Genomic DNA, 13147 nt, shown 5'->3' with positions numbered 1-13147 from the left:
TGCCCAAAACAGAGAATGACTATCTTCTTCTTCGCACATGTGGAGAGGCTGCCCAGAAATCCGTACCCAATCATGTGAGGAGAGAGAGATGTGTGAGAAGTGAAGTGTGTCCAAATGAGGAGGAGGCATCATGTATTTATAGGCAAACGTTGAGGATGAATAGACGTGACTGTTGGGCTTCTAAGCCTACATGAGTTTGTTGGCCAACCTTGACAATTTTTCCATAATCAAAATAAATTCATAACTTCATTTGTACATGTCAGAATGGGACGATCTTTAGGTCAATCCTACACCTCTTGGAGAGAGGAATCCAAGAAAAATATCAGTTGTCATAAATAAGATGACCCATGTGGACTTTGGCCCTAGTTGCCACTTTTAACACTCCATCTCAACTAGGGAGAACTCCACCTCCTAATCCATCTGCCAATCTGTACCATCTCTGCCATCCTTGCATTGCTCTACACTGCTCTGCTCTACTCTGATGAACTATGAAAAAGAAGAAGAAGTGATCGAGAATGTATCATACCATTCTCTATTAACCCGAAGTCAGTCCCAATCAAAAGAGAGTGCCTCATACCATTCTTATTGACCAGAAGTCAGTCCCCATTGATCCCAAATCAATATTGGACATTCTAGCATAGGGAGTACAGTTGTACATGTTGCGTCCATCGGTAGTACTATGGTCCCTATCTTTATTTCCCTACTCACTGGCCAGATGAGAGGTACATCCCATGAGTCCCAGACTGCATGGGTAGGATGTCTCGGCAAGAGAAAGATGAACCACTCGTCCTGCTCACATGTCGCCAAGGGGTATCACAGTGGAAGGATGAACTACTCACCCGGTACACAACAAACCACTAGGGGAAGGCTGAACCACTCACCCTATGGTTGCTCACCACTCCAAGAAGTACCCCAAGCCCCTCGAAGCTCCCAAAGCTCAATGTCCATCTCATATAGGACCCTCGTAAGAGGGTCTCTCCACAACTCCAAGTTGTTCTCAGAAAGCCAAGAATTTGACCTTCCCCAGGGCCTTTGTCAGAATATCGGTGACCTGCTCATCAGTCCCAATGTGATGGAACCTTATTGCTCCTCGTTGTACCATATCCCAGATAAAGTGGTACCTAATATCTATATGTTTGGAGCGATCATGAAACACAGGATTCTCTGATAATCAATTCCCACTATGGTTGTCGCAGAAGATCACGGTGGTATCTAGCACATGTCCAAACAACTCACTGAAGAGCTTCCTCAACCAGACAACTTCACAGGAGGCCATACTAGCAGCTATGTATTTGGCCTCAACAGTGCTCAAGGCAACCGATTTTTGCTTCCTGCTCATCCAGGATATCGAAATAGAACTCAAAGAAAAACAACATCCAGAAGTGCTCTTGCGATCCACCACACTGCCAACCCAATCAGCATCAGAATAACAATGCAGCCTCAAATTTTCAGCAGTGTATCTCAGTCCATGAGTGATTGTGCCCCGAAGATATCTCAAAAGATTCTTGGCGGCAATCCAATGTATATGATGAGGCTCAACCATGAATTAGCTCAATGTGTTAACTGCAAAACATTGGTCTGGATGGAAGTTCACCAAGAACATCAGTGCTCCTATGAGTTTACGGTACTCAGAAGCATTTCCCAATTTAGGTCCAACAGCAATACCACATAGCTTCTTAAAGTTAAGTTCCATCGGAGTAGTCACAGGCTTGCAGTCCACCATACCAAATCTTTCCATTATCTTCATAGCATATTTTCCTTGAGAGAGGAAAATTTCACCTGGTTTTTGCCAGACCTCCAACCCTAAGAAATAGTGCATCGATCCTAGGTCCTTCATCTCAAATTCAGAAGCCAACTTCCTGTTACATTTGTGAATGAGAGAGTTTGCACCTGTCAGAAAGAGGTCATCCACATAAAGTACCAGAATGAGAGGTTTATCATTTTCAACTTTAAAGTAAAGGTTCAGATCGGCTTCACTTCTAGTGAATCCCTGCTTCATCAGACGGTGATCGATCCTCTCATACCAAACCCAAGGTGCTTACTTCAATCCATAGAGAGCTTTCTTCAACATACATACATAGGATTCTCGATCATGAACTTCAAACCCCTTGGGTTGTTTCACATAGACTTCCTCTTTGATTAAACCATGCAAGAAGGCAGTCTTAACATCCATCTAATGTAGGTTCCATCCTTGCGAGGCAGCGAGGGCTATGATCGAGCGGATGGTGGTGTATCAAGCAACATGTGCAAATATCTCATCGTAATCTACAGTGTACACCTTCCTTTTGAAAGAAGCCTAGAGCAACAAAGCGAGCCTTGAACCTTTTTGCACTTCCATCAGCTCCATGCTTGATTTTGTAGAGCCACTTAGAAGTGACAACCGATTTGCCCTGGGGACTAGGTACCACATCCCATACATCATTCTCCATAATTGACTCGTATTCTTCATTCATAGCATCCTTCCATACTTGTTGCTTCATGGCTTCTTCGAATGATGAAGGCTCATTTTGAATGATAGTGCTCATGGCGGTCAAATATCCTTGGTACCTATTCGGCTTCTTGCTTTCACGAAAAGTCCCCCTTGGTGAAGTGTGCCTCTCAGCATCTTCGAGAGTCTACCTAAGCCATGAGAGTCTCTTCTTGGAGGAGGAAGGCTCATGAGGGAGTGGATCAATAGGATCCATAGGTTCATCAACATTAGGCATTTTTTCGTCCTCTTTTTCACCCTGATTTCCTGTGTCGGCTTCTTTGTCCTTTCTTAGGATAGGAAGGTTGTTGATCTTCCTAAGGGCCATATCTTCATCAAAGGTGACATCATGACTTATCTCAAATTCCTTTTGACCAACCACATAAATTCTATATCCTTTAGAATTTTCACTATAGCCCACAAAGATTCCTTTCTTCCTATGCACCCAATTTGCTTTTTTTCTCTTTCGGCACATGAAAATATACGGGGCTTCCAAAAAATCTAAAATGAGAGACATCGAGTTTCTTACCAGTGAACATTTCTTCGAGAGTCTTGGAATCCAATACTTGATGAGGGCATCGGTTTTGAACATACATGGCGATATTTCCAGCTTCACCCATAGAAACTTCGAAAGGCCTTGATCATGAAGCATGGCACGGACAGCTTCTACAATAGAGCAATTCTTCCTTTCAGCCACACCATTCTGCTCGGGAGTGTATGGCGTTGTAGTCTCCCTCTTAATGCCAGCGTCTCTGCAATAATATTGGAATTCATTGGATTCATACTCGGTCCCATTATCAGTCCTCAATATCTTGATTTTCTTCCTGGATTGGTTTTCGATCAAGGCTTTGAAATGTCGGAACCAGGTGAACACTTCATCCTTCTTCTTCAAGAAGTAGATCCAGGTCTTGCGAGAATAATCATCCACAAAGGTGAGATAATATAAGTATTCTCCCAAAGAGTTTACAGGCATCATACCAGATATGTCGGAGTGGATCAATTGCAATATGTCTGTGGTCTTGCTATTACTTGAGGGGAATGGTCCCCTTGTAAGTTTTCCTTCGACACATCCCGAACATACACCTTCATGCTCTACTTTGAACTCGGGCATACCTGTCACCATCAGTCTCACATCAAGAAGGGCCTTATAATGAAGATGAGTGAACCTCCGGTGCCATAGTTCAAATTGTAGAGATGTGTTGCAAGACATGGACTTCCTCCAACCTAAGACAAAGTGTCAACCCTGAACCCAAGAGTAAAAGCATCCTTGAAATTTATTTTCCAAACACGTACTTCTTGCAAATGAATAGTGTTACCTTGATTCAATTGAAGGGTAACATTCCCTACTCCCTTCACAGGATAAGTGGCATCGTTTCCAAGGATGATCTCCAAGTTTGTCTCTTGCAATATGTCTGTGGTCTGGCTATTACTTGAGGGGAATGGTCCCCTTGTAAGTTTTCCTTTGACACATCCCGAACATACACCTTCATGCTCTACTTTGAACTCGGGCATACCTGTCACCATCAGTCTCACATCAAGAAGGGCCTTATAATGAAGATGAGTGAACCTCCGGTGCCATAGTTCAAATTGTAGAGATGTGTTGCAAGACATGGACTTCCTCCAACCTAAGACAAAGTGTCAACCCTGAACCCAAGAGTAAAAGCATCCTTGAAATTTATTTTCCAAACACGTACTTCTTGCAAATGAATAGTGTTACCTTGATTCAATTGAAGGGTAACATTCCCTACGCCCTTCACAGGATAGGTGGCATCGTTTCCAAGGATGATCTCCAAGTTTGTCTCTTTTTCTATCAGATTAGAGAGGGCTTCCTTGTATCCGATGAAGTGCCTTGAGGCACCACTATCAATCAACCAATTTCCCAAAGTGTCCGAAGGAGAGGCAGTGGAAAGGGTAAATAAGATAGTGCTCTTTTTGCTTATTGTTAACAACATTGGATTCATCATACCTGGAGTTCCTTGATTTCTTGGAGGGTCGGCCATTTCCTTGATGTCCCGCATTCCTTTTTCCTTTGCTATTGGACCTGCCATTCCTTTGATCATTGTTGTTGTTGTTGAAGTTGCCCCTGGAGTTGTTATGATCAATGTTGTAGTAATCGTTATCGGGGTATTATCGACGAGGGGAAAAAATTGGAAAAAAAAATCGTAAAAATCGGCCAAAAAAAAAATCAATAAAAATCGGGAAAAATCGTAACATACAAAAATATTCATTTTTTTTCAATTTTTTAATATCTAAAACATCTACAACATAAAATCAATACATTGACACATAAATATGATACAAGAACTAATATATAAGATGTGTATTATCATTTCTAGTGCTACATCACACATAATAGTGAATCATGTCCTGAATAGTAAGTCCTGACTCTTGAGTCCCAACTCAGCCTCAAAATATCAACAACAAATATAATAATGTATCTCATATCATGAGTCATAATGTCATATACAATGAAATGAACCAAATAACTAAAGTCTAATACTACTGATTTCCTCTACCCCTCTAGAAGTAGATGCCAGTGGAGTTGGTAGTGGACTCCGCTGTGTTCTAAAAGCTGAAGAACTAGGAGCTATAGGAGGTAGACCACGTCCTCTTCTAGTGACGGGTAGCCTGGGTCCTCATCAAAAAATCGATGAACAAAACAAAATAAAAATAAAAAAAATCCAAAGATTTTTTCCCAAAAAATAGCGATTTTTACGAAAAATTTGTGATTTTTTCAAGTTATCGCGATTTTTTGTGAAAAAAATTAGCGTAAAAATTGGGCGATAATATCGCCAAACTCAAAAAATCGCGATTTTCCGATAATATCGCGATTTTCGCAACACTGGTTATGATAGTCATCATCTCGAGGTGTATCCCTTTTATTAGGACACTCCCTTGCATAGTGGCCAAACTTATTGCAAACAAAGCACTTGCCCTTCCTTCCTCCCTTAGATCCAGGCTTTCCATGGAAATGACCTTCTAGCCTCGTAATTTACCCCTTCGTTGCTAGCCTAGATCACTAAGCCTAGCAGACTAAGCGCTTCTTTCTAGCCTAGCTGATTAAGCTCTTGCATGACCTGATAACAACAAACAACCTTTTTGACCAGTCAGCCTCGCTTTCTAACAACAAGGGGGAAAAATGACCATCCGCGCTAGTCCCTAGATTATTCCTCCTTTTGGCATGAGCGGAGAATGCAGTGGGGTTGCTTCTATTAGAAGGCATTTTTTGCTCCACCATTCTTGTTTCTTCTTGAATGCATCTCGACATCAATTCTTCAAACCTTGGAATTCGATCATTGTTGAGTATAGTGGTTCTAAATATATACCACTTAGGTGGGAGTCCTCCAAGGGCTGTGAGAGTAAGTTCTCTGTCAGGAATGACTTCTCCAATCAAGAGTAGATCATTCTTCATCTCAGCAATCCTCAAGAAATAGGATTGAATGTCCTTGTCTTTCCCTTCTTAATATCCTTCAACTTATTCTTGAAAAAGAAAATTTGATTAGCATTACTAACCTTGAACATGTCGACCAACTTGTCGTATATCTCCTTAAAGGTCTTCAATTCGAAGATATAAGCCACCAGATTGTCAATGGAATCCTTGATAATCTTCTTTGCTTTGACTTCAGCCTTATTGTACTTGGTCTTCGCAACAGGCGGTGCATTTGAAGGAGGCTCAAGGATTTTACCCTGCACATAATCCATCACTTCCTTCTCTTCCAAGGTCAAATCAAGAGACATCTTCCATCCATGATAGTCAGATTTATCATGGAGCTTGTCTTCAGTCGGGAAGTAGGATGAGGAATCCATTGAGTCTTTTGTCCTTGTCCAACTATCTTTGGTGATTGCTCTTTCACTCTTGCTTGGGCTTTGTCTTCACCTTAGCTTTGATACCATGTTAATTTTAGGCAACAATGGTATGTTCTATGTTTTAGAGCAATTTTACTTCAATTTCTTTATGAGCCCAATATCGATTTCAGTTTAGCAATCACATAAACGTGTAAGTAAAATGTTGATAGAACATAAACATAAACAGTAGAAGACAAGCCAAGACAAGAGGACACAAGATGTGGCACCAGCCAGGAACAAACCCCAATGTGGATAAACCCTTGAAAATAGTACAATTTACAAATTCTGATAATTTATAACAGCAAAAGAGCCCTAACCAAAAAAGTCAACACTAGTCAATAGGACAGATTTGACATCCAAAACAGCTTGGTCAAACCCAGTCAACTCGGTCTCCAACAGTCCTCTGAATCAGCCCAAAAACAGTCCCAAAAATCACAATCAAACTTGGTCAACGCATAAGTCAAACTTGTGGTCAATTCTCTGCAGACAATGTTGGTCAAACAGTACGAAATGCCTTGATTTCTATGTCCAGAAATGCGGCCTACACAAACAGAGATTTCCCTCACAAAAACGCAGTCAAACAAGTCAACGCTGGTCAAAACCCTTCTTGAAATTCAGTCAATGTTGGTCAACGCCCAAAACAGAAAATGACTATCTTCTTCTTCACACGTGTGGAGAGGCTGCCCAGAAATCCGTACCCAATCATGTGAGGAGAGAGAGATGTGTGAGAAGTGAAGTGTGTCCAAATGACGAGGAGGCATCATGTATTTATAGGCAAACATTGAGGATGAATAGACGTCACTGTTGGGTTTCTGAGTCTACATGAGTTTGCTGGCCAACCTTGACAATTTGTCCATAATCAAAATAAATTCATAATTTCATTTGTACATGTCAGAATGGGATGGTCTTTAGATCAATCCTACACCTCTCGGAGAGAGGAATCCAAGAAAAATATCAGCTGTCATAAATAAGATGATCCATGGGAGTTTGGCCCTATTTGCCAAATTTTAACAAATCTCAACCTCATTTGCACATCATCTTGGATCATTCTTCTATTCTTTTTCTTGGTTACGGCTCGCACAGGAACTGCGAAGGGTGAACATGAACTACGAAGGGTGAACATGAAGTGCACGGGTATGTTTGATTGCATTATCTTGACTATTGGCACATCTTTTGGATATTGTTTGGTAGATTGTTGATAAAGTCAAAACTTTGACTTTGATTATTGTTTATGGATTTGGGCTCATTGTACTATCTGCTAAGCATTTTACGACAATCTAATAGAAGAAGAATCTCTATAGTGGATTTTGCCCTGGTCTCAGACCAATCCTGGTGTCTCTATGTGTGAATGTTTTTCTTCTATTATTCATTTATGTTCTGCTGCATTGATGATGATGTAATTATTTCTACATAATTAGATATGTTGCTAAATAATATTGTAAATCTGAATAATGATATGATACTATGAGTTGAATTTAATGTGTAAACGAAGAAATGCAATTATCAAAGCAAAGAACAATATAGCCCTGAGAAAAATTAAAACTTATTAGGGAAAAAATTGCTTCATTTTGCATTTTCACTAAGTCTCTGTTGACAAACAGTTCACTACAGTAAGTTAATCAATTACCAAATTTTGAAAAGTCAAATTCATCACCAGAGAAAAGCTTAAATCCAAAAGTAGTATAAGAAGTACCAACCTGGCATATTGCAGAGACCAATAAAAGTATTGGCAAACTTTCTCTAGAACAGCAGTACTAATTTCGGGAAATCTGACTTCTCCAAGTGTTGTTTCCGTGAAACTCCCTACTCAACATGAGCATTTATCAATAAGTACTTTTGCAATGATGGACAATATTATGTAAAAACAATTCAAAATTAACACAGGTGCCAGTGGGAAAAAAAATGAGCTATCTACGCAATGCATGAAAAGAAAAAGGCAGTAAATAAATTTGTCAGCGTCAAAATTTAAAATGATAGTGATTTGAAATACCTACTATGCTTGTTTATGGGAATTTCTCACATATGCCTGAATTTCAGCTAAAATTTACTGGAGAAATATTTCCCATATACAAAACACATAACGTAGGCATCTGTACCAAGTGCCCAACTCAATATTTTCTTCACATTCGTTACAGTGAATTGGGCAAACAATAAGATTCTGTCTGAACTTCTGCAGATCTAGACAAGTGCTTCATGGAAAGTTTTCTTAAAATGCACTATCCAGAGTTTGGAGGTGCAGATAGGTATCAAGTTGCTGTGCAGTATTGTTACCAGCATTTCCACAAGCTGAGATAACATTGGGAGATGCAAAACAATATACATGTTAGAAATAATAACATATATGGGGAGGAAAAATACCATAAATATGACTTAAAATGAGATGTTGTGAATGATGACATATAGAAACCAAATCATTAGTCAAAAATGTTTGATTGATTCATGTAAACTGAATGACAGGCAAAATCAGGAAACAATGGCATGTGTTTTGATTTATGAATCTGCCCATGAATTATAATTTATTTTTAGGCTGTTATGTTTTCTGATTCTTGGGTCATTGTCAGCTTCCAGAATAGTAGTAGAATTTATAAACTGTTTTTCTATCGCTTAGCCTTCTTATTCAGAGGGAATGTGACTTTGCAAAACCTTATGAGCCTTTTTTTCTAGCAGTTCTTTTAATCAACTTTGGCTGGGGGGCCTCAAAGTCTTCCTTTTATTTTGTTTTTCATTCATTCTCTCAAAGTACTTTGAAAACGAAATCTCATGACTTGTTATGTTCTTCACAGGTTTTGCCATAAATCCATTGCAAGGAACCTCGAGAGGTCACAATTTGGACCCAGAACCACCTCAAGTCAAGTCAATTTCAGAACCTGATTAAAATTTATGTAGACTTCGACAGTAAGTCCTTTTTGTAGTACAGCTTTGAATATGCACTATGTTGGATAATTACTGATTAAAATTCCTTACTAGTTGGGCTCAAGATGTTATAATTCTAGCAAACCTAGCACCCGACACTTAATTCCTAGCAGATTACAGATATACTAATTAATAGCACAGCTAGATTCATTAACACAATAAATTCTGCTGAAGCAAAATATACCAATCGCAATCATGATGGCACAACAGATTCTACCCAATCACAGTTCTTCATTTGCTTTCAAAACTTAGTCTTCCATCCTGGGAAATGGCCCAACTGAGAAAAAATATAGATTACAAAAATGCCTCGGATCTGATCCAGCAGATTAGGCCCTAGATTGGTGTTTGATCCCATTGGTTGATCAGGATCTCCAAGCTCTCCTTCTGCACTCCCTCAGACCCAGCACCAAGCTCTCCTTATGCACTCCCTCAGACCAGCACCAAGCTCTCCTTATGCACTCCCTCAGACCCAGCACACTAGAGTATCACATTCCTCACCAAGATGCCTCTCTCAATCTTGTGCTATTGTATGGTGTTTCTTCTCCTTCTCCTTAGCCTTGTTTTTATAGCTTTACATTAAGTTAATCCCTAACTCTAATCTCCAAAGTGATTGACGGCCGAGATTAGATCTCGCCTCACTTGAAATCAAGGGCTGAGATTAAAACATAATCACTAAAATAATTAGCTTATTTTTCCTAAGTTTACTTTAGCTTAATAGGCCAACATAATAATTATGTGTTTTTCTTAAATTGAACTTCGGCTACGTTACAAATGCAACTTGTTCGCACTAAAACAAGTGCCCTAAGAAGATCAGTGAACAATTTCTGCGAGCCTAGACACTTAGGCCTATGCAAAAGTACCTGCCCGAGCGACAATCATCAACACAAGAAACAAGGCTACAAAAGTGAGAAAAGGGTCGTCGATAAAATCTAACCCAAAAGTTCCAGGACGTGCTAAACACTGCAGGGCTGGTTTCTGTGCTAAAAAATATCTGGCTTATCCTGAATTGAGAATCCATGAACCACAATTTCAAGTAAATGAGAGGAATGATGCATATAAATACATTTAAAAAAATAAAAAGTGATATAAACCCGACTGCCTACCCAGTAATGACAAATCGCCATGCTTTCCGCTCAGTATCTTAGAAGATGGGCAATTGTAGCTGGATGCAGAAAACGGTTGGGGCCTGCTGTTCTAAATAAGCCCAACAAATATCCTGTCAAGCCTATAAAAGGAAATGACGATGAGCTGCCACCGTTTGCAGCTATCATGGCAAACGGTGCCTGAGCTAGCAGGTTATTTGTACTTAGCACTTTCTTAACTGCATGCTAGTGGCAATTTATTGTAGTGATTTCCCCTTTGGAGCCTTAATTTTGGACATCGTAACTGACTGGTTCGGTGGAATGGTTTCCGTTTGACTAAGAAGTAAATGCGGGTATAGGCCACAGGGGAAGATATTAAATTACTCCGAATCTCGTTCCTTCGTAGGGGACTGTCTACCACCCTTTTTTTCTAATATTTTTATATGCTTTCTGCATGATTTTTATTGTATGAGAAATTAGAAGCATATTTTGTATATAAAAATTTGTGTATACACCCTCAAAAAACTTTAAAATAAGAAGTCTACTAATGCAACCACCATTATAGAAATTATGGGAGCTTACGTTTACATCTGCAGGGCTAAAAGGCCCTTTGCAGACAGTCAAGGCAGAAGGACCAGTTTATTGATGCACAAATAATCTCGACTTAAAGGCCCAGAAATCGATCAAACATTTTACACAGATTAACAACTGTCATCGAAAATAACCTCGACTTAGAGCCCAAAGGCCCAGAAATCGACCAAACATTTGACCTAGCTTAACAAACTGTCGCCGAAATTATTAGCTCGTGTAAGAAGGGCGTTGTCTAATTATCTTAAGTTTGGGAGTTTTTATTGAAATCTTGCCAAACAAATTTTGTTCAGATTATGTTTTTTTTGGTTTAAAAGTCGATTTTATTATATAAAAGAATTTTGAGTTTTGAAAAACATCTGTGGTACTCAGATTGTACAGCAAACTTGTAATTTCAACAAATTCCTGCCCAATTCTTAAAAATTTTGACTAAAAAATGTGCCCAGGAAAACTCCACAACTTAAAACATTTAACTACAGCATTGCATGTCTGTGAATAGGGCTATGAAAGGATTCAGGAAATTGGGTTTCTCCGGAAGGCAAAAACATTTGCCTCTGTAAAATACTATTTCTGTGAAAACAAGTGGATACTCACCTGTAGATGTTAGCATATTCTTGAGAGTGTTGGAGACAAGAGCTGCCTTCCGATCAATAACGAATTCAAAACCCTCTGCACTAATGAGTTTGACTGTGTCCTCCTTCCTCATTTTGCTGCCTTTCGCTGTCAAGAAGAAGGACGCCGACGCTGCACTTGCGATGATAGGAGGATTCGATCCCCAACCAATTGAATTTTATTGCATACAATTGCTGGAAACTAAGAAACTCGGGGCATTACAGGTTCCTTGACTGGATCGATGGCCAGGCCAAGGAAATCCCAACAAGAATAAGTAATGAAATGCAAAAGGTGGGGAGCTTTTGAATATGGGAATGGTATATTAATGGACAGGAACGTGAAAAGGGAAATAGTTGCTGTGATATATTGTTTTTAATAAGGCATCGGAGCCATGATTTGTTGGCATACCTCAATGAGCGAGGGTGGGGTAATTCGGAAGATATTATTCTTTTGACTTTTGATTTTGGGGAATTTTTTTTTAAGTCACACCTTCCTTTGATTCGGGGTGAGGAACTTTGTGACAATTACATTTTCTTTGCCCGCACAAATACGCTTGAATGTGAAGAGGTTAATGTGTCAAATGCAATGGATTATATGATGATTTCAACAATATAGGAAAGTGTCATGATTGTGATGGGTTGATGGTAGAATTTAAGTGTGTGCAGATGAAAAGATGGAGAGAGAATAGTGAATCTTCTTAAAGTTCTATTATGCTAGAATTTTATATTTATTCATAGAGTTTGTTTTATAATTAAAATAAGATATTTAAAATACCAAATAAAAGTGTAAAAAATAAAAAAGTGTAAACATTGCATATAAGAAATGAGATTGGCTTTTTAAAAGATGGAATATGATTTATATTTTTTTTTATTTTTTATTTTTTTCAGAGGGAAAATCAACATATGGCCGAAGCCCGCAGATTACATATGGCCGAAGCCAGCAGATGAGCAGAATTTTTTTGGCCGAAGCCAGCAGACGAGCAGAATTACGGCATAGTTGTCGCAAATAACACCATAGCGCGGGGCCTCAACCACCGCCGTAGGAATCGATCCTGGCTGGGGGGAGCGAAAGCCACCCCAGCCATCATGTCATGCACGTCACGTGCAAATATGATTTATACATACATCAACATAAATTTAGTGGACAAAATAATGTAGTCATGTAACATCAATTTTAATTTTCGCATTAACACATAAGAATAATAATAAGGGACTATAAGAGTTTCTTACAAGCCTTAAGCACTCTCTTGATAAAATCAATCAACTCAATCTTACTATATAGTTGTCTAATAATGTGTCGTCACTTAGCAAATCAAAATTTGACAAGAGAAGGAAAAGCAATTATAAATGGAATGGTCGATAATATCCTTCATGAAAAGGGGTGGTGGGTGCAAGGGGATGTTAGAGTGCCTCATAGGACAAGTAGAACTATACTACTCTTGGAGTATGGGTAAAGCCTCTAATAACCAAGTGGAGTTTACGTGTTGCTTCAAGGAGTCATGAAAGTTGTCTTATTATGTATTAGCAATCTCGTTATTATGGAAGACTAAAAAATTATTATTAAACATCTTCATTTTGGATCCTCACCCCATATCTCAAACTTAACTCAATTTTCAAGAAGATCCAGTGTAGTATTGATT

At 39.1% G+C, this 13147-nt stretch overlaps 1 protein-coding gene across 6 annotated transcripts in view; it reads right to left on the bottom strand.

Annotated features, from left to right (window-relative positions):
* Positions 1-12117, bottom strand: part of LOC149148014 (uncharacterized) — a 66365-nt gene extending 54248 nt beyond the window's left edge. For 2 of the 6 annotated variants that reach the window (XR_016262834.1, XM_089440565.1), the window contains exons 1-2: positions 11491-12042; positions 8011-8116 (exon numbers count right to left, since the gene is read on the bottom strand). Coding sequence is in view for 3 of the 6 variants with exons in the window: in XM_089440565.1 (XP_089296691.1) it covers positions 8011-8116; positions 11491-11602 (218 nt within the window). In the remaining 3 variants the exon portion in view is untranslated. Of the gene's footprint in view, positions 1-8010; positions 8117-11490 lie in introns of all 6 variants that reach the window. The other 4 variants (XM_089440566.1, XM_089440567.1, XR_016262835.1 and 1 more) reach the window with 3 other exon arrangements.
* Between the last annotated feature and the right edge of the window lie 1030 nt (positions 12118-13147).

The sequence above is a fragment of the Pinus tabuliformis genome, chromosome 9 (genome assembly GCF_031772625.1).
Source record: "Pinus tabuliformis cultivar Carrire ecotype Pingquan chromosome 9, CPIR1, whole genome shotgun sequence".
Lineage (NCBI taxonomy): Eukaryota > Viridiplantae > Streptophyta > Pinopsida > Pinales > Pinaceae > Pinus > Pinus tabuliformis.
Note: the sequence above shows the minus strand (reverse complement) of the source record. Positions and strands in the feature narration are given on the sequence as shown.